The sequence below is a fragment of the Canis lupus genome, chromosome 7, assembly GCF_011100685.1.
Source record: "Canis lupus familiaris isolate Mischka breed German Shepherd chromosome 7, alternate assembly UU_Cfam_GSD_1.0, whole genome shotgun sequence".
In the NCBI taxonomy this organism is placed as follows: Eukaryota; Metazoa; Chordata; class Mammalia; order Carnivora; family Canidae; genus Canis; species Canis lupus.
The window spans coordinates 22749573-22772445 of NC_049228.1; the positions used below are offsets into that span (position 1 = coordinate 22749573).

General features: G+C 41.1%; 1 protein-coding gene across 1 annotated transcript in view; it reads right to left on the reverse strand.

Annotated features, from left to right (window-relative positions):
• Positions 1-22873, reverse strand: part of PAPPA2 (pappalysin 2) — a 267023-nt gene that overhangs the window by 84165 nt on the left and 159985 nt on the right. Inside the window, 2 exon segments of the mRNA XM_038542421.1 lie at positions 16760-16967; positions 17166-17301. Coding sequence (XP_038398349.1) covers positions 16760-16967; positions 17166-17301 — 344 coding nt within the window.

Below are 22873 nucleotides of genomic sequence, written 5' to 3' on the forward strand. Positions count from 1 at the left end.
GAAAACATAATCATTAACAGTTCTGGTTCATGTCAGCTTGTCGCCAAGAAATTAATGTGAAATAGCATGTGCTGTTTTTCAGTCACTCCATCCAATTAATTAATCCATGTCATCATTGAGGACAAATACGTGCTAAGATAAGACACAGAACAAATACTCTGAATGAGCCTCCTTCCATCAAGATGGGGTTCCATTAATTGCTGTTGCTATGGCTACCGGTGTAAAGAACTGCTTCCAGCATTGGCAGCAATGGAGGAAGAGTGAGACAGGGGAGCGTGGAAGAGGGGGAAGTGGCATGAAATAAGACCAAGGCAAAAAAAAAAAAAAAAAAGGCACCAAACCCAGACCTGTTTATGAAGTGAGAAATGGTTTTAGGACAGCTGCTGCAAATTCCTTCACTAGCTTACATTTCCATTTGCTTCCTTTTTAAGGAATTTGTTTTATGAGGACGGTGTTTGTCAGGTTATTAGCTTCTGATGGCATCTGGTACCAATTGTGGAATTCTCTCTCCTGTACCCCAACCCCCCATTTGTGTTTCTCTTCCAACACAAACCTCACTTTTCTGAGTGCCCTATGTCCTCCATTCTCTTCCCCTCCCCAAACATTCTCCTCTTATCCAGTGCTGCAGGAGCTCTCTTATCAGAACGATAATGTTAATAGTAAAAACAGTCTTAAAACTTCTCACAAGCTTTCTTCTTATAGTCTTTAAACAAATGGTAATGAAAGTGGCAGCAGTGAGGTCTTACAATGCCCCAGAGAGGTGGGAAGTTAGGTATTTATCTTGGTTTGACATACAAGGAAACTGAAGCTGCTTGGAGACTGGCTGGAGGCCACACAGTGAGAGTCAGAGGAAAATCCTTGGGCTGGGGCTCAGAGCCCTCACTCTGGGGCCAGCCTAGACCACAAGGCCACCTCCTCAGGGGGATGAGGCTGCTCTCTTGTTTTCTTCTCAGTTCAGGAGCTCCCAGTATAGGCCAGGGAGAGCCCAGAAGCTCCTGACCTCAGAAAGGCAGTCACAGGGAAATATAAAATATGTCATAGTCTGTCTTAGCTTCAAGCAATTTTCTTTTAAATGACAGCGAATCAAATTGTCAGTGTTTGTCCAGGTGCCACTGTCTGCAAGATGTGCTGATTAGTATGTTTCCTCCTTTGGCAACAGCTCCTCAGCCTTCCACCCACTTTTTCCAGATCTTTCCCCACACCCCATCACAATGTATTCTCAGGTAAAGATATGATGGATCTAGTCAGATGTGATTCACATCCGAGTTACAGGGACAATGTTTTAAACCAAAGGAATAAGTTTTTCATGATGGAATTTTAAGTCTACAGGCTCTTAAAAATCACACTCTGTAGATGGCCACCTACCCATAATTCTAGCTTTGTTGTCTCTCCAATTCTCTGCCAAGCCTCTACTCTCTCTCTTCTGGTCCTCACTGCCCAAGGTCATTATGTTGGAGGATTTTAAAAAATGCTTTCAACGAGGAATCTCTATACAAAATATTACGTTCACCCCAGGCTTTCTTCCTCTTGTACATAACCTGCTCATGGGCACCCAGGCACAATCCTAATGCCATCCTACCATAATGATGTATGTGTGTCCTTTTTTGGTTGGGTCTGTAAGTGACACCTATATTTGGAAAACCTCTGTTGGCACAGTTCCACAAAAGAATGACCCTCATGAGGCAGGCTTTCTTAATCATGGTTGTATATTAAACTCACTTAAGCAGCTTTTAAAAAATATAGATACCCAGGCTTTGCCCCCTGGAGATTTTGACTTTGAAGGCTTGTGGTAGAATTTTAGCATCTGTGATTTTATAGGTTTCAAAATGTTTGGTGTTCGCCAGGAACAAAACCCAGACCCGTGAAGGTCTGGTATGTATAATCTGAAATATATGTCAATAAATTCCATAGGCCAAGACTATAAAATAACAAGGTCGATTCCAGAAGGATAACCTGGCCCTACTGCCTCATTGTTACATGTCAATGTATTAAGTCATATTATCACATAGAAGTCATAAGAGAGATCAAAAGTATACATTTTTCCTGTTCTGAAGGAGCTTTCACTATAGCTGCAAAGAGAATAATGAAATCATGCATTACTGATTATAAATTCATGGCTGTTTCAGAGACAGTTTTAACATTGGGTATGACTTGACCTCAGTGAATGAGCAGAAATTGTAAAGGCAAAAAAGATACTCTGGAAAGTAACCTCTGATACTCCACAGACAGAACACAGGTAAGATGACATTCTTAACACTTTGACAATATTACCATTTCCTCCCCACCACTGAGAACTGAAGAAAATTCATTATGCGTGGGTCTCTTAAATTATGACTAACAAATGTAGAGAACCTATACTGCCAGGAGCCCACAACCATATTTGAAGACAGGCTGACAGGTAAGTTCCCAAAGCCTTCCTCTGCCTTAAAGTGGTTGGTGAAGAACAGGGTAACGCTGACCCCAGAGAGCAGATATCATTCTCTGCAGAGGAAGCAGACAAACCCACTAACAAACTTGTCATGAGCTGTCTCCCAGGGCACACCACATCAGGCATCTCTTTTCCATCTTCCATTTCTTGAGGCCACTAGAAGGAAGTTGGCCTACTTCCCAGCCAAGGTCTAGATTTGGGAAGCTGGGTAGTTTCTGACAAATACGCGAAGTCCTGGGTGTTCTGTCCACAGCTTCCCCACAGCTTTGGTCCAAGGATCCTCTGAGAGTCTGAGTTATCTGAAGGAATTTCAGGAGATGATAACACTATCCCAAATGCAATCAGAATTCATAGTGAAGGGGCATCTGAGTAGCTGAGTCAGTTGAGCATCCAACTCTTGATTCTGGTGCAGGCCATAATCTCAGGGTCATGAGATCAAGCCCCACACTGAGCCCTGCATTGAGCCCGGAGCTGGGCTCCATGCTCAGCATGGAGTCTGCTTGTGATTCTTTCTCTCTCTCCTTCTGCCTCTCCTCACCCCCACTCACATGTGCTAAATAAACAAATAAATAAATAAAACCTTAAAAAGAAAAAGGGAATCCATAGTGAAACCCTGCTTCTCCCATGTGAGGACTGATGGAAGATTATATGCTAAAGATCACATTTCCTTGAACATGAATTCTGGGGAAGGGGTGGGATAGGGGTGACCATTAACAATGATCTTAGAGGAACCATAGCTTGTTAAAAGTAAAATGGACCTTAAAGATAATTCAACTCAAACTTATTTTAGAGATAAGGAAAATGAGCCCAAAAGAAATGATGGGATATACCAGAACACTAAGACTACAAGTATAATAACAAAGAAACATTTAATTAAGCTTTGGCTCAAACTCAAAATCAGGATGACATCAGCTCATGTACTTTTCTCAAGTCAACATCCCACCCTCCCTTAACAGCCAGAAAAAGCTGACCACAATTTGATATCTGGAATCTAGGTTAGTTTAGAAGAAACTGTCTGGCATCTGTACCACACATTTTGACAAACAGCATGGTGTAATAGAGAAAGTAGCCAATCAAGGCCAATGTGACCTGGGTTCAGGTCTTGGCTTGTCCCTGCTTACATCTATGACCTTAGGTAAGTGTCTTAACTACTCTGGCCCTCTGTCTGCAAATTTGTAAATTGATGGGTTTGAACTAGGTTCTCTTAAAGGTCCCTTCCAGCTCTAACATGATATTTAATTTCCTAGATGAGGTGATGGTGGTATTGAGGTGGGAGTACAGAAAACCCATGAATAGGCAGGATGTGGCAGAGAACCCAAGAAAGAGTTTCTCACAATCTTTCTTGCCCAGTGTAAGTTTTTGCTTAATATCCCAACTTTTCAGTTGCTTGGTTAAACAAAATATTGCAATCCATTTATTCAAGAAGTGCCACCATTGACCAAATAGCAATCCCAGTGGTTTCTGGAGAAACAGCTCTTTTAAGGTTAAATAGTAAGGGGATCAAATTTCTGGCCATTCCCCTACTGCATTTTATTGATTCTTATTGAAATAAGAGGGTGTGGGCTAAGAAGGAATGTATGCTCTGGATTTGGCAGCAGATGGAAGTAGAATGTACAGAATGTAGAGTGGACTGGAAGAAACAGAATTCTCATTAATCTTGCCACCACCAACAGCAAAACCAAATAATAATTAATAGCATCCATCTTTAGAGAGCTTTGCTGTTTCTCTAAACCAATACAAAAAGATATGATCTCTACTCTGGCTCCTCATTCTACCTCCTCCTCACTCTGGCTCCATCTTTGCATCATAGGACAGGAACCAGACTAAATGTCAAGTATATTTCCATCAGCCTTCTTGGGCAACACAATGCTGGTACTTTGAGGGGTTTTACTGAAGTATCAGGCCAACCAGGAAGGGAAAATTCATTCAAGTTCTTCTCCTCTGAAGATCCTCATCTGAGAGAAACAGAGGAATCTCAGTAGCAATTCTGTTTCTTTCCTCATGACAGACAAATGATGAATTATTGCATGAAGCAGACTTCTTCCATTCCTGTATGCTGGGAAAGCAGAGGTTCCCTCTATCGAAGGTTTTGTCCTGAAGTCAGCCCCTTGGGATAAGGCCATCTCTTCCTAGAATGTGACCTATTTGTAAGTTCAGGACTGGACTCTGGTGGCCCCAGTACTGGGTAATTTGCTTCACTCATTTCTAATTCTGGGCACAGTTTTTACCACGCCTGGCTGTAACACTAGAAGTCCCATCCAAATGCCCCCTGTCCTTCTAAAGAGAAACAGATTTACATCACACAGCCAAAAGTGCTCCCTTTCAAAATCCCTGCCTCACTGAGTCTCAGAACCCATGATTTTAATGTAGATTATAAAATATGTGGAATATCAAAAGAAGAGTCAAAATAATTGATGGCTAATTGGCAGGGGATATGCTTCCTAGCACAGCATCAGGGAAGCAGAATCACCTATCAGAAACAACAGGGGTGCTGGCTGGCTTAGTTGGTAAAGCATGCAACTCTTGGTCTCAGGGTTGTGAGTTTGAGCTCCACATTGGGTGTAGAGATTACTTTAAAAAAAATCTTTAAAAAAAAAGAATAGACGTGTGTGTATATACATAAATTGTAAAAACATAAATTATATACATATAAAATATTTTTTTTTCCAGTTTGCAAAGGCAGTAACCATCTCCATGTGGGGCATTTCCTAATGAGGAGTGATCTCTGGAGACCTCAAATGATTGTACTGTTGACCACTGTCCTACTTACTATTCATCCCAGATACCAATTAAACTATTAATCTGGGAGTGACACTTCCCTAGCCACATTCATTGGCCCAGCCTGAAGAATTGTGAAATGCATGTAGTTAAGTGAAGGAACAGTACAGTCCTGTGAATGAAGTTTAGTGAGTATGAGTTTCTATCTGTGTCATTCCTAGAACAGTTCCTACAGGGCAGGAGGAAGTGGTAGCATGACTTCTCTGTGGCGATTCAGAAGCTGTGTAAACTCAGGTCTTGAGGATTTGCAAGCCAAGACTTCAATGAGTCTTAAACTGACACACAGAAGTTAAATAGGTGTTCTGAATCCAGTTCCAATATATGTGTGTGGGAGGATGTGGTTTCCCACACTTATAACCAAGCAATTCTTGGACACTAGCAGGGTGTCTGAGAATTTAACTCAGTCCTGACACTGTGTGTCCAGAGAATGCACCAGTTTCCACAGGTTAAGAGATCAGTTCTACCAGACTGTGCCTGTCTCCAACTCAGGCACCAGTCACAAAGCCAAGTTGTTACAGATACTTATGACTGGCTATAAATCAAGACCTCTTCCTCAGATTTGATAAATTTGCTAGAGGTGCTCAGAGAACTCAGAGAAACATTTTACTTACTGGTTATCAGTTTATTATAAAATAATAAGTAGAACTCTGGAACAGCTGGATGGAAGAGATGCCCAGGGCGAGGCATGGGGAAAGGACACAGAGCTTCCATGCCCCCTCCAGATGTACCACCGTCCCCAATCTCTATGTGTGAACACAGCCTTTTGGATTTTTATGGAAGCTTCAGTACATAGGCTTGATTGACTGATTCAACCTTCGGCCCCTCCCTGCTCCCTGAAGGTCAAGGGGTAGGACTCAAACTTCTAACCTTCTAATCACATGTTTGGCTCTACTGACAATCAGTCTCATCCTTAAGTACTTTCCAAAAGTCACCTCATTCACATAACAAAAGATACCTTTATCACTCTCCACACTTAGGAAATTCCAAGGTTTTGGGAGCTGTGAGCCAAGAACAACGGACCAAGACCAAATATCACAATGTTGCAGAAGTAGAACATAAAACACATGCTGGGCCCCTTTGGGAATCTCCCTCTCCCCATCGGCTTCTTTTCCCCCTAAAGTTTTGGGACTCCCCAACAGAAGCTTCCCATTGTTCCCATAATCTCATAATCCGGGGATTTGTCAGTCCTTGGTTGACATCAGATTTGGAATATTCCTCCCTTCTGTTCTTTTGTTCCACCAGCTGTCCCAAGCCTTGCAACGTCCATGGCTCATTTGCTTATGGAGAAATGAAGGTCCAAAGAAGGGAGGGGGGGGGACTGTCCTGAAATGTGGTGAGACTGATGATGTAGCCAACAGCAGGAGACAGGGGTCTGGACATCGGGCTTCCTGCCACTTCAATCCCCAGACTTCCTCTGCCTCCACGGTTATGGCTACATAGAACCAGACAGGGCCTGAGAGTCATTCCAACCAGAACTTATGGTCAAATCCGTCAACAGTGTCTGTCTACTAGGCAGGCTGGCAAAATGACAGAATCCTGGAAATATTGGTTTGTTTTTATTTTCTGTGCTAGCTCTACCAGCTGCTATGAATACAGACCATAAGGACAGGGCCAGCCCTGAGCAAAATTGAGAAGCAGGTGACATTTTAAACTCATCTCCCTTTTCAGTACCACTTTTTCTGTTTCTGGTACTCCCCTAAACTTCCAGATGCCGCTACTAGGTTGACTTAGTGGGGCCCTGGTCTATTTTTGAATTGTCAAGGTCCATAAGACAACAGTTTTGCTATAAAGTGTTGATAACAACTTATGACATTTCTACTTCTATTAGTTATTTACTATTTTAAAGAGACCCTTTGAGATAGCCAAGACTTGAAGAAAATAATTCCTAATGGTGAATTTCAGACACCATGATAAGACATAGAGGAGTCCTTATTTCAAAGCTCTTGCTTTGAAACTAGCCTATTCCTTAGAGGGAGACTCCAACTCCCAGTCTTCATAAGTTGTTTGTGTTCTATTCCTAGCTTTTGACCAAAATGCACCACCTAAACAGTTCTCAGAATGCATCCCACTAAAAATCATCTCAGACAAGGTAATATTTTAATAAAGGCTATTTCTAGAATAGTCTAGCGATGCACCAATAAACCCCTCAATGAGACCAAGTCTGTGACCTTTTAATTTTTCTTCTATAACCCCTTGAGTTCTTAAGAAATTGTTGAACCAACTCAAACAGCTAATTATGCCTCCCAAAGCAGACCTGTTGTTCACCAGGCCATCCGTCATTGGCCAGAAGAATCAGAATCCTCTCCAGTGATTCTCCTCCTTCCCTCTTATTTTATGGACAAATCATTCTGGGAAACGGAAGTTAGGGAACAATTGAGCAGCTATAATTCTTTCTTTGCTTAAGAAACAAAAACAGATTCAATGTTAATTTGCTAGGCTGCTTTGGGGAAGAAGATAATCAAATGAGTAGAAATGCAATACATATTTCATTTCTAGAGTGCCTTTCCCAGCAAAAGAGAACACTTCCCATCAATATTAAAAGCAAACCCTCTGCTAAAAACAAAAGAAGAGGAGCCAAAACACATGCTTTAACCTGTAGCCCCTAGAGAAAGAAAGGAAGGAACACTTCACTTTGTGAGGCTATCAAATGGAGGTGATGTGAATGGCTGTACATAGAAATAAGCAGGGAAAGGAGAGGCCTGGCACAGTCTAGAGGCCCAATCCAGGCAGAGAAGGAAGGGAAAGGGTTGGCGTTTCAAATCTGAGCTCCAAATAATTGAAGCACAATAGGAATTGGTAAAGCAGCAGCAATGAGGGTTCCAGGGAATAATGAAGCATGAAGCAGAATGATGGATAATAGAGATGGAATGATCCTATTACCAAGAGCAGGCTCACAAACTGATTACAGTGGGGATGGAATGCCAAGGCCCTGAGCTGTGCTCTGGCTGCAGGCCCCTGGACTGATCTTTGGAGACCTTATAATCTAGCCCCAGCTCTGCCCCAAATCTACAGTATAACCAAGAAATATTTTGACACCCGAGTCTCAACATCTCCCAAATGGAAAACACAGCCATTTTCTTCCAGAAATTCTCTGGAGATTTTCAAATCATAAAAGCTTTTCAATGGAAACGCTGTTCTCCTTTCTACTACATCCCTCCACACCCAACCAAAATTTCGTGTCTACGGTGAATTCTCTAAAAACTATGGACAGTGGCCCAAAAATCTTCTGTATTTGACTCACTGATGCCAGCTCTATCTTTTTGGTCAAGAGATCCACCTTTCCAAGAAGAACTTTCTAAGGCTAAAGACATCTTTTTATCACAGCACAGGGGTGCCACTGAAAGGAGGGGGTCAAAAGAGATGAGACAGCTAGGGTAATTCAGCCTGAGATATAGCATTAGCCCAGCATGCTACCAAAGTTCATAAATTGCAAACAGGAAACCATGAGTTTTTTCATGATAGCTATGATTTTTCTCCCTGGATTATTTAGTTCTGTAGTCCCTGCTTCAGGAAACAGAATCTGAAGAATAGAGGCTGCCTGGAGACAACAGTTGACTGAAGTAGTACACATGTCCCTAAATTTGAAGGTGTCACTGCATCCTGAAGCATTCCCAACCAAACCAGATACACAGTATTCTTTGATTACTCCATTTGAAATGACCTGATTCTGGTCTTTACACAAGCATGATTGACAAAACATGGAAAATATGTTAATTAAGTAAATACATTTCTATGTTAAGTATATGAGAGTCAGAGGCTGAACTTCAGCTGATAACCACAATAACAGCCTAAAAGTAAATGTTTTTAATGCAAAAGGTAAATTCTAAGAGCTGTGTCTTTGAATACAGAGTCATACAGGAGCACAATGTGTGTGTTCGTTATGTTTTCTTGACTCAGACTTTATGTATGCAGGCTTAGTTTGCTTTAAGTAAACAGAAAATGCAAATTAATGCAGAAAAGAGAAGAGGATAGAAAGGAGAAAATCTAGGGATGACACTGCTTTTTACAAAACATTTATTTTCTACTTAAAAAATAAAACCCTTTTGAATGCCACAATTGTTTAAAAAGCTAAATCATTTTAGAATGTAGTTATTTAGGGCACCTGAGTGGCTCAGTAGTTGAACGTCTGCCTTTGGCTCAGGTCATGATCCCAGGGTCCTGGGATGCAGTCCCCCATAAGGCTTTCTGCAGGGAGCCTGCTTCTCCCTCTGCCTTTTTGTCTCTGCCTCTCTCTGTGTGTCTCTCATGAATAAATAAAATCTTTTAAAAAATAAAATAAAATGTAGTTACATAATTCATTACACATTAACCTTTTCCAAGACTGCCTTACATAAAGTGAACACACACGCACACAACCACATTACTAGAACAAAATTGCTAAAACAATTAACTCTCAATTATCCAACATTATGAAAAGAATCAGAATAGAAATTCTTTAAATAGTCACGTTTTTATTTTTAGATTTTTATATAATTTTATGATTTTCCAAGAAACAAGCTGATATTACTGATTAAATTTCACTCTAATGAATAATAATTACAGTTGATCCATGGAGAAGGTCACTCTGAGCATGACTCAGGCTTGAAATAAGGGAGAATGGACTTGGGAATAGAACATGGATGGATATGGATCATTGCTAAAATGGATATGGTATAACTGGATAATGGAAATTGGAGGGGATATTCTCTGGTAAGAGAATTGCTTAGATAATCCACCTACCAAGACAAGGGAACTTCTACGAGAAGACCTTCTCTTAGAATCATTGTTCTTCTGTTACGCTTTTTTCCCAAATAAAGTTTGAGGGAGGGCAGCAGGGTTTCTTGGATGGTAGTAGACATGAGTATATTTCTGAAACAGTTTCCATTCTTATAATGGAACTTTACTAAAAACAAATTTCTTGGATTCTAGTCTTAGTTTTGCTAATCTCAAATAATGTGAATTTGTACACTCTGAGTCCCAGTTTCCTTAACTAAAGAATGATTCCTGGCATATTGTAGGCACTTACTAAATATTTTTGAATGATGAATAGTCCATCCCTTTCTATACACAGATATACATGCATGCACACTCATGCACGCACGCACACACACACACACACCCCCCATATATAATAATTGGTTTTACAAATCAATTTACATTAAACCTTTCAAAACCTTTCTTTTACTTGAAGCAAAATACAGCAAAGCATACACAAGGTGTATATACTCACACTCTCACACACATATCCATTGTATTAGACCTGTTACATGAATCTACTCAATTATCCTCAATGAAAAAAGTATCAAAGCATGACTATATATAGTTAATGAGAAAGAATGGGAGTGAGAACAAGAGAGAGAAGAAAGAACTTAGGTTTCTAATGGATATTCATTTGAAATGATTAATATCCCATTCAATTTTAGATTTGAATACTTGGCATTGATAAACTATAGTTTAAGGTAAACCTCAGAACCCACTATAATTTTATATTTATGAATATCTATTACTTGTTTTCCATCTCAATCAGAATGTGTATTTATACTGAATAAGTTAATGAGGTATTTATACTTCATGTTTGCCTTGGACTTAAAACAAGTTCAAAATATTAAAAAAAGAAAATATGCATTTCTAGTTAGGTCAAAACTATTTAGAAGTTGTACTGAAAAGCGGTCTGAGGATTAAAGCCAGGAACTTAAAGGAAATCTTAACTGGAACATAAAAGGCAAAAAAGCAAAAAGGGATTTCTTCTGGATTCTTTGACAAGATCTTTCCTGTCACTTTGTGATCCTAGAGATACACCATGTAAATATTGTTCTTTTGCCAGTTAGTGTGATGTCATGTTTTCTTAGTAGACATAACTGGAGAGACTTCCAGGAAGAGGAGGCATCTCTTCCTGATTCTCATGTGCTTTCTTTCTTCTCCTGGCTTCTACAGCACTTGACATCTGACAGAGCTTCTGTCCAGTGGTGCTTACCCCATAAGGGGTAAGTGACACCATACACATTTCAGCGAGTTCCACCAGCTGGCTCTCCAGCAAATCCCAAAGGTGCCCCAGTGATTTTCCAGAGAGTTTCACCAGCGCTCAGCAGGTGACCTCCCAAAAAGTGTCAGCAGCACCCCAATGGCAGCTTTCTAGAAGTCCAGCAGTGGCTAAGCACGCAGCTTCCTAATAAGCTTTGGTCAGTACCCCAGGAGGTAGTGCCCTGATTGCTGGCCCCAGCCTGTAAAACCTCCACAAACTTCTGTGCCATCCAGGGTGCCATCGCTGAACCTACTCTAATGAGATCCAAATTACAGCCTTCAGTAGGGAGACTTCCACGTCAGTTCCTTCCTCTGATACTCTTCCCTCACCTCTAAATGGAATGATTGCTCCCTTTATCCAGCATTCTTCTATTCACTAGGGTTCTCTTTACCTCAAAGTAGTTAATCCTTTGTAGTTCCCCTAAGTAGTTTAATAGTTATTTATATTAAACTCTCCCTATTCTAATTACAATGTCCTGACTGGACCTTGACTGGCATAGAGTGGAAATGTAAGTGGTACCAGGAGACAGATTCATAGAGGTAGGATTTGGGGGTCAGTTTGTTTGCACTCTCAAGCTTAAGTACAATGTGGAGGTCCTTGTCAGTGGGAAACTGGATGCTGGCAATCTACCACCTGCAGTGGGAAAAATAAGCGTCACCTTTGGTAGATGGTAATGCACAGCCAACTGGAAAGAGGTACCCTGGGAACCCAAGCGGCTGCCAGACTTAATGGACTCTGTTGTCTACATTGCTACTGACTATGTCACAGCAGCGGAAGAGAAAAAAGCACCCTGAAGCCAAGAAGAGAAGCCTTTATCCCTCCATAACCCTCCACTGACAAAACTGAACATTGTGTCAGCAAGCAAAGGCTGTATATTAATAAAATCCTGTTCTAGTATTACACATTCACATGCTGGGAGTGGATGCAGAGCTGAGAAGCAAGAAACTGATAAGTGACATACTTGTGAAAGGAGAAATGGAGAAAAACAAAGATGAGGAATGGTATGAAAGCTGCCATGGGCGGGGCTCCTGCAGGGTGCTAGAGTGTGCTACGGACTCCATGTGGATGCTTTTCCGTTAATCTCACAAGAATGCTATGAGGTAATGCTTCCCTGCTTCCCACTTAAATTCCAATGATACAGAAGAAATATGAAAACTCTTATCAATATCAAAAACCAAGACAGAGAGCTGGAATCTGTGAGGATTTCCTCCTGATTTCAAAATGTATTGGAGTTGAATTGAGAAACATCATGGGAAGCCAGAGCATGCATTTTTTTTTTTTTTCTGGAAAAAAAAGCAAATAAGGAATAAAGCCATACTGAAAGAAGAGAGGGAGAGGGGTCATTTTTTCTTCATTCTCTGGCTTCACTCGGGACCAGCAAACTCAGCGCAGCTTTTCAAGGGTCACAGATCTGTTTTTTATCCTTTAGTCCTCATCAGTACCACCTTTTCTTTACTGCCTGCAAGACTTCAGGTCAGGAAGTATAAAGGTCTTGGTCTGGTGGGGTGAGAGTGAGGGTTGAGGGAAAACCACTGGCAAAGGCCATGGAATCCTAGAAGATAAACGTCCCAAAGGTAAAAATACTACAGTGTCCTAAAGATACCAGAGGCTTGAGGATCATGAAATAAATTTTCAGAATAAACAGTGCCATGTAGCAATATGCCCTGGGCTCATTGGCAACGAAGATAGCGAAATGTTAAAAATAAATGAAAGGCAAGTATTTACCAAATAAATACAAACAAAAGGAAAGCAGAGATGGAAATTTAAATTCCAGACAAAGTAGAATACAAAGCCAAAAGCATTTAATGGAGCAAACGGGCTGGCACAAGGTATGATCCTAATGAAGATAAAAGAGTCACAAGCAGTTACGCACCTAATTCTGTAACATCAAATTATAAAAAGCCAGAACTGTTTGAAATACAAGGAAAAGTTAAGGACGCAGTTGTTTGGGAGATTGCACTGCAACCTTTTATAGAGAAAGTAGATGGAAAAATCAATAAGACACGAAGTGCAAATGTTGTAAAGAAAGGAGTGGTCAGGAGTTTCAACCACTGTAATCAGCCCATGCCCTGGAGAAGGAGACGATGTTCATCTTCAGAAGATTCAGTGCTGGGGGATCTGATGCATCTATCATCCGGTAGAGGCAGGGAAGTCACAATCAATGTTTCCATTAGATTATGATCATGTAACTAGAAGAACAAAATTCTGTTGTAGCAGAAACCACATGCCCATCATTCTTGCCCCTTAGTAAATTCTTCTAGACCTGATTGTATGAAGTTCCAAAGTAGATAATAAGAGTTCTGATTAAATCAGTTCTGATTATCTGGAAGCTAATTACTAATTTAGGCAAAATACTATTAGTGCTTGGATTATATCTCTGACACACTCAAAATCCCATTGTATTAATCACAAAAGTGGTTCCCACTTCCCCAAGCCATCAACACAATCCTGGTATGGTTGGGTGTCTGCCTGATTCTCCAACTCACGGGATGCTGTGACAGTGATGCAGGACCTTTCTCTAAAATGGCCAAAGCTAGAAACGGCCAGAGAGTAGGAGGGTACTGAGCTTTAATTGAGCACCAGTGGCCTAAACCAGGAACACTAACTCAGTTTTCAAGACTAATGGTTCATTTTTAGTAGACTAAACCCAAGGGGTCATAAACTGGTAACCGTCATAGCAGAACGATAAACAAGATGGAGAGAGGGATCAAAGCTAGAGGGTCCAAGGTAAGGATCATAAACATCACTGGATTGCCAGACAGGTTTATTGTCCTGAGATTCTATGGGCCGGTTGGGCTGGTTTAAAGATGCAGAGTTGTAGGCGGGACAGGGCATTGGTCATTAATGGTTAAATAGAAAAATGGATAATACATCCTCTACTTCCAGGCATCTGTCAGCTTTCCCTTGCCCATTTCAGTATTAATGGAATTCAGGTCACAAGGAGTAAGAATGAGGCAGCCAGGAATCCCTCTCACTATGCCCAGAATGTGAGGGTTTCATATTAAGATCTATCCATATCTACAACTGGGATTGATATAAAGATATTAAAAAAAACTCCTATTTTTGAGAGTACACAAGGATTCAGATTTTAAATATGTTCAGAAAGAAAATATATGAAATCTATTAGGTTCCCTGTGTATCAAAATTTACTATAATGCACTAACTTGCTGGCTGAGAAGGGAAGCCAATTTGCATGGCTCCTGTCAGTCACATGTGGTTTGGAAATGCTTGTGCATTCCAGATACACTCTGTGTAAACTGGAGAATCATATCCTATTTCTACTGGTTTGCATGCATGCATATAAAACTTGTTTTTCCCATAGTGCCAAGTGAAAATAAGTGAACGAGCAGCAGTGATCACAATTAATCAACGTTTTTGTCAGAACTTCACAGCTGTGACGGGGAGGGGAGTTCTTATCCCTCAGGTCCAGAGAAGCTATAACTTTCTCCATTTTCTGACTTTCTTGTTCAGTTCTGTTCCATACAGCATTTAGAGAGAAGGTCTGTTACAATCATTCAACAGGGTTTCTGACACCTACTATGTGTCAGGCCCTCTGCTAGATACTGAAAGATGCTGCATGGAATTTCCACTAGACAGAGCTCAGAGTTTAGTGGAAAAGAGCAACAGGTAAACAAATAGTTACCACCCAGTGTGATAGCTGTTTCTGCAGAGTGTGGGTTATGTACAATGCCCTATGGAAATAGGCAAGGAGTTTGCCAAGATTTCACAGAAGAAGGTGAATCCTGATGGTGCAGTGTGAGTTGAAGTGAAGAAGGGCTGGAAGGCATTCAAGAAAGTAGGAACATAATGTGCAAAGACATGAAGCTCATCAAGAACACATGTCTCAGGGACCTGAAAGATTCTGTATGTCTTGAAGCCAGAGGTAGAGCCAGTAGAGAAAATAATTTGAAAAACCATAGGAGAGAGAGGGGCAATAATTCTAGTAAACAATGTTATTTTAATAATCTGCATTCCTGTGTTAATATTTGAAGATGTTGGCTCAATAAGAATACTTAAGAGTTGCAGATGAACTAATGTTACAATGTCCAACATCCAGATTCCATCCATTATTGCTTTTCTCATTCTAGCAATACCTGGCACACAATGAGTATTCAATTAACATAAACCATTATTACTATATGGTAGATGGCCTCTAACATGGCTCCTGGTGATTCACGCCCTGATGCAAACCCTTCCCCTTGAGTATAGGCTGGACTTATTGACTCATATCTAATGAAAAGAATATGCCAGAAGTAATGGATTATCACTTCCAATATTATGTTATAAAAAGACTGCAGCTTTTGGGTGGTCTCCTATGTATTCACCCTCTCTGTCTCATTTTCTCTCTTGGATCATTAGCTGCTGTATGCTATGATGCTCAGGCAGCCTATGGAGAAGCCCATGTGGTAAGGAACTGAGCCATGCCTATGTGAGCATGCCTATTGCTAGTACCTATGTGAGTGAGCCCGGATGCAGATCTTTTGAGGCCTGCCAATCACCACAGGGGTGAGCTTGGAAGTGAAATTTCCAGCTCCACTTGAGCCTAAGGTTACTGTAGCTTTGGCCAACAGCTCAATGGCAATCTCGGCCAGAAGTACCCAGCTAAGTTGCATCCAAATTCCTCACTCATAGAAACTGTGATAAGCCACTAAATTTTGCTATAGTTTGCTATACAGCAAAGATAACTGATGAACTATATGCCACTGTCTATTCCTAATCCCTAATCAAAGCTGGGTTTCTGGTATACCTAGTTTGGGAATGGTGGTATCAGAGCTCCTATTTGGTAATGAAGCACTTTCTAGAAGTTTTTGTGACTGGGATCCCAATCGCCTGACAGCTCACTCCTTGAGGGAATGAGCTCCATTATCTATAGGCCCACTCAACTGATTACACCACTCATAGAATGAGTCCATTCCAGCTGCAGCACAGACCATCATATGGCATGCTCCCTCTCACTTTTGGGCCATCTTGGGCACACCAACATTGTAAAGTACAGTCCCTCTACTAGCTGAGGCAGAGTGTTCAGGAAACCTCTATCTAGATGATGACAATCACAGATGTCCACAGAAACACCTATGTAGATAATATATTCCTGATTTCCATATGTAATTCTAATTGATTATATGACATGCCTTGAAAACTAATTGTTAAACTTGCTGTACACACTGTCTAGGTGGGAACAAGTGGAAAAATATACATTGCTCAGGGAACAATGAGTTTTTGGCAGAGAATTTCTGGCAGTTTATATAACAATGTTGATTTGAAGGCAGTGGTTTTTTATGTAAAAAAGATTTTAAGACCCTGTAAAGATGTTAAATATTTACATAAAAAAATATGCTCAGCTAAGAAAAGAAGAGCAAAATATAAAACCCAAGTGTGCCTTCTAAATTGTTCTTTACTTGTTTCTTATGTCTTTTTGGTGGTTTTTAGACCCACTTTTTAGTTAGTGATTAAGCACCCACTGAAAACAAAATGCTATATATGAAAATGATGGTAGTACATCACAACCACAAGGAAAAGAAAGAAGACAAGGGAGAAAGTAGACTCTGTACCTCTGTCCCTGATGATTTTGCCCCTCATGCTCTGGGATGAGAGTTGAAGGACTTATGTGGGAGGATGTCCTTAGAGCCACCGCTGAGATGCCCACCAGTGGGGATGAGAAATTGAGCAGCACTGAGGTGGTACGGTGGGAGAGGACGTCCAGGTGATGGGTCACATTGATAACCAGGGGGTTATGCTGGCATGACAGCTCGTGGGTTCCTGAAGAGAAACAAGGAGATGAATAATACTGTAAGCCATTCATACAGTACCAGGTTTCTATATCTAGCATTCCTTCTATCTTAATAGCTGTGTACTGTAGGCAAGGTCCCAAACAATATTGGACACAGGCGCCAGGTTGACTCCAAGGTCTACCGGCTTCTCCTCTGGTGGCCCTGAAGGGATCACTGTCACACTCACCAAGAGAGTGGTTGGTCCCAGTGACATCAGTCAGCTCAACAGTCATGGTCGGCCGCTGACCTTCTCCAAGGACTGGGCCATCAGACGTCAAGAAAATGAAAATTGCCGTAGCCACTCCTGGTCTACTGAAACACACCTAAGTAGAAGCACATATATTTGTGTATGTCATTTGCACTGGGCTATCAAGGCAGAGGTCACACTATTTTTACACTCCCCATTTTTTTTTAAGATTTTATTTATTTGAGAGAGAGAGAGAGAGAGAGAGAGAGAGAGCGCTCATGAGCAGAGGAAGAGGGAGAAGCAGACTCTTCCACCAAGCAGGGAGCCCGATTCAGGGCTCGATCCCAGGACTCCAAGATCATGACCTGAGCTGAACACCCAACCAAATGAGCCACCCAGGTGCCCCTACACTTCCCATTTTTAAAGTAAGAGCTCCCAGGAATCTCTGGATGGCTCAGCGGTTTGGCTCCTGCCTTTGGCCCAGGGCACGATCCTGGAGTCTCGGGATCAAGTCCCACGTCGGGCTCCCATCATGGGGCCTGCCTCTCCCTCTGCCTGTGTCTCTGCCTCTCTCTCTCTCTCTCTCTCTCTCTATGTGTATCATAAATAAATTAAAAAAAAATCTTAAAAAAAAAAAAAGGGAAACAGCTTAGAGATTGGGAGATGACCTGGAGAACAGATTTCCCACACTGAAATTATCTCATGTACTAATTCTGGTTTTGTTTAACATTCTTCAGGTCACTATTAGTCTTCACTTCTGTTGAGAGTAACTCTCTACCTAACCTGGTATTACATGCTTGCTACGTTGCAAGATTCTGGTGCTGGACCTTACAATGTTCTGTGTGCCTTTCTGTAGCTTTTTATCTGGTTCTGAGGGTGATGAGGCTCCAGGAAAACTATCCTCAGGGTGAAAGAAGGGTATATCTAATGGCAGGGGCCTCTTCTAAAAATGGGGCAGAGAAGAGTAAAACATGTTTTCCATTTCACCAAGAATTCTCCCTTGTGTGCAGGCTGATTTTCCCTGTGTCTTGGTGGTGTGTTTATAGAGTGTCCATTTGCACTGCTGGCTGAATTAGGGGGATTTTATGATATGCAGTGGTCAATGCAACACAGCTCGCCCTTCTTCCTCTCCTTTGAGGGAAAGACCAGCCACTCTCTCTTTTTACAGTGTCCTTTCTCCCCCTTTTCATTCCTCTCTTTGAAGGAATAAATATTCCTTTATAACTCAAGAAATACCCAGACCCATAGGTTACAGCTTGCAATACGAGGTCCTTTGTCCCCGACTGGATGAGGGCTAGACATGAAACATGCCATCAAGTAACCAAGAGCCTAACTCAAAGCCCTCAACTGGAGCAGCGAAGGACATCAAAGTCCCCTGGGAACTCCCACAACCTCTTCCTTTTTCTACACCACAAAAAGAGACCTGAGTACTGGAAGAAAGTTATGGGTCATTTCCTGAGCCAGGAACAGACAGAGTCCAAACAAGTACATGGTGGCTTCACCCAAGTAGGCCTCCCACTCGAAGCCAGGGGTGGCTTCAATGAGGAACAGGAAGGCTCAGTCTTCCTACCTCCTGCGGGGCCCCCAAGTAGACACCACCCGCCTGAAACTAATTAGTAGGGGTCAGTCTTATGGTGTGTATTTCTCTGTCCTGAAGGCCCCCACCCAAAACTTCTGGCTCATTTTGCATCTCCTGGCAGCAGGCCTCCTTGCTCTAAGGGTCTTTGAACCAAACCACTTTGAACCCTACAGCCCTCCTCCTGGTGGCAGTGTATCTGTGCCATGATCTATGGGAAAGGCAATGCCAGGACCTCTAGGACATGGCTTAAGCAGGTAAGACTCCCAGAGGAAACAAAGGTACACAAAGCAAAAAAAGACAAAGGTTTGATCAAGGTACAGGATACCAAGTCTGTGGCATTTCTTCTCACAGTGACATGGGAGAAGTAACTGAACTTTGTTCTCATCTGAACACTGCATATGCCCCACAACAGCAACCAGACGCGAAAGAAGTATGGACTCTCCTCTGAAGCAGAGACCAGTTTGAATTCACACATCTGTGCCTAGCCAATCTGAGCCAGGGTAAAAAGAACCAAGTAAGTTCACCATTCTGGAGAGAAGGTTGGCCAGGCAGAAAACTGTTATCTCTACTAGCTGGTTAAATCTGAGCAATCCATCTCTCCTCTCGGAGTCTAGGGTCCCTCTTTCATACATCCAAAGCACAGACATACTACCTATTTCACGAAGCTATTATGAGGATTAAATGAAATCATGGAAAACACATAGGACAGTACCTGTCATCTAGTAAGAGCTCAATGTTCATAAACCAATTTGCAAAATAATTCTTATTTCAAAGGAGAAATATATTTTTATTTTGTTTACACTTTAGGAAAACAAGGGTAAAGAATAAAATTTTAAAATTAAACACATGACTATATATCTTGGTGCATAGAGAATTATACTGTTCTAAAATCTACAGGTGGGCAGCCCCAGTGGCTCAGCAGTTTAGCGCCGCTTTTGGCCCAGGGTGTGATCCTGGGGGCCTGGAATCAAGTCCTGCGTCGGGCTCCCTGTGTGGGGCCTGCTTCTCCCTCTGCCTGTGTCTCTGTCTCTCTCTCAATTTCTGTGTCTCTAAATAAATAAATAAAATCTTAAAAAAAATAAAACCTATAGGCTAAAAAATTTCATATATGCTATTTTAAATCGGCATTTGTAGAAATGTGAACTGGTATTCTAGGTTCTACTTCTAGAGACACTGGCAGTATCCAAGGCTTTTGGTATAGAATATATCACTAGTTTACAAATGGAATCTATGAAAATTATATTTTATATACATAACTCTTTTAATAGACTTTTCAGAAAACTCAGTTCAGTATGTGTTTATCAAAAACCTACTTTTACTATATAAATATATAGACAAAGAAACTTCCAAAGTTAGTAGAATACTAAGAATGTATTATTTCTTAAAAAGGTGATTATTTTTATTGAAGTATAATTAACAGTGTCACATTAGTTTCAAGTGTACAACTTAATTCAATTCTATACATTACTCAGTGCTCACCACATTTAGTGTAGTCATTATCTGTCACCAAATGTTTTTACTATCCTTTTTTTTTTTTTTTTTTACTATCCTATTGACTACATCCCCTGTTCTGTACTTTTCATCTCTGACTATGGAAGTGGAAGTCTGTACCTCCTACTGCGCTTTATCTATTTTACCTGCCTCCTCACTCACTGCCCCCTCTGGCAACTCTCTGTTCGCTGTATTTAAGAGTCTGGGTTTTTAGTTTGTCTATTTTTCTTTCTTTGTTCATTTGTTTTGTTTCTTAAATTCCACAAATGGTATTTGTCTTTCTCTTACTGGCTTATTTCACTTAAGCATTAAATCTTCGGGGATCCCTGGGTGGCTCAGCGGTTTAGCGCCTGCCTTTGGCCCAGGGCGCGATCCTGGAGTCCCGGAATCGAGTCCCATGTCAGGCTCCCGGCATGGAGCCTGCTTCTCCCTCCTCCTGTGTCTCTGCCTCTCTCTCTCTCTCTCTCTCTATGTCTATCATAAAATAAATAAATAAAACTTAAAAAAAAAATAAATCTAGCTCCTTCCATGTTGTTGCAAATGGCAAGATTTCATTCTTTTTACGACTGAGTATTCCACTGTCTATCTATCTTTATCTATCTATCTATCTATCTATCTATCTATCTACCTACCTACCTACCTACCACATCTTCTTTGCCCATTAGTCTACTGATGGATGCTTGAGTTGCTTCCATGTCATGGCTCTTATAAACAATGCTGCAATAAACATAGGGGTGCATGTATTTTTTGAACTAGTATTTTCATTTCCTTTGGGTAAATACCCAATAGTGGAATTACTGAGTTGTATGATGTTTCTAGTTTAATTTTTTGAGGAGCTTGCATACTGTTTTCCACAGTGTCTGAATCAATTTGCATTCCTGCCAACAGTGCAAGAGGGTTCCTTTTTCTCCACATCCTTCCCACCATTTGTTATTTCTTGTCTTTTTAATTCTAGTCATTCTGAGAGGCGTAAGGTGATACCTTGTTGTGTTTTTGATTTGCTTTTTCCCTGATGACTAGTGATGTTGACCATCAAAGATGATATTTTATTTTATTTTATTTATTTTTTAAAGATTTTATTTATTTATTCATAGAGACAGAGAGAGAGAGGCAGAGACACAGGCAGAGGAAGAAGCAGGCATCATACAGAGAGCCTGACGTGGGACTTGATCCAGGGTCTCCAGGATCATGCCCTGGGCTGCAGGCGGCGCTAAACCGCTGCGCCACCAGGGCTGCCCAAAGATGATATTTTTTTTAATTTATTTTTTATTTTTTTTTATAAAATAATTTTTTATTGGTGTTCAATTTACCAACATACAGAATAACACCCAGCGCTCATCCCATCAAGTGTCCCCCTCAGTGCCCGTCACCCACTCACCCCCACCCCCCGCCCTCCTCCCCTTCCACCACCCCTAGTTCGTTTCCTAGAGTTAGGAGTCTTTATGTTCTGTCTCCCTTTCTGATATTTCCCACACATTTCTTCTCCCTTCCCTTATATTCCCTTTCACTATTATTTATATTCCCCAAATGAATGAGAACATATAATGTTTGTCCTTATCCGATTGACTTACTTCACTCAGCATAATACCCTCCAGTTCAAAGATGATATTTTTAAAGGTTACTCTTCCCACGGCTAAATCACAGCTATTTTAATATAATATTCTAGCCCACATTATTTTCACTTTATACAAAATACACAATGAATTTTATGTTCCTAGACATAAAAGACAGTTATTGGCTAGAACAGAGACTTTGGCAACATGAAGTTCTACTTTTTCTACCACCATCCCCCCCATGCCACTTTTGCCACTTCAGTGTGACACTTCTCTAATCACCACACCAGATGCATTATGTGAATAGCTTCCCCTTCAGGACAAAGGGCACCAAATGCATCTCCTGGAGGAATTCCTCAGATCTGAAATGAGCACCAGGCATGCCCGGAGAGAAAAATCCAAGAAGCTGAGAAGTCAAGGAAGGGGATTGTTAGCTTCATCTTATTTGTTTTAACAAAGAGATTGCATTCATGTATTACATTGGCAATATAAAATTAATTTGAACTTGGCTCTTATGAAGAAAAACTATAGCTAGATGTTAGAAAGGAGACAGAATCTTTTAGAAAAGGACTGAGGAATGGTCTCAAGAGAGAGGATTGCCAGTGAAATTAGCTCAGTGAATCCATCGCAACATACTTTGAAACAGAGAAACACAAATTAGAGAAATAGATAGATAGACAGACAGACAGATACTGACATACAGATGTGGAAAACCAGTCGACCACATTCAGTGGCTTTCTCATCCAAAGCCTGCACATTAACTACTGGATGGAACTTCTGACCACTGGTGAGGGGTACGATTGAAAGAATGTTTCCCTAGTGAAGAGCTGTTTGGGCTTAAGAAATCCCTCTTCAATCTGTCTCCTGGGTACAGACACACTCACTCAATATACTCCCAAGCCAAGCATTTCAACTTCCAGGTCATCCTTTGTGGTGGTCACTGGATAGCAGATCCTGAAACTATACCACAAACTTGAAAAGAATCTTCTCTGAGGTTTTTAAATGCTTTTGGTTAGTTGCTAGGTTGTTATTTTTTCTGTGTCTTTCCATTTTCACTCATCTATGGTACATCCTGATTCCAGAGA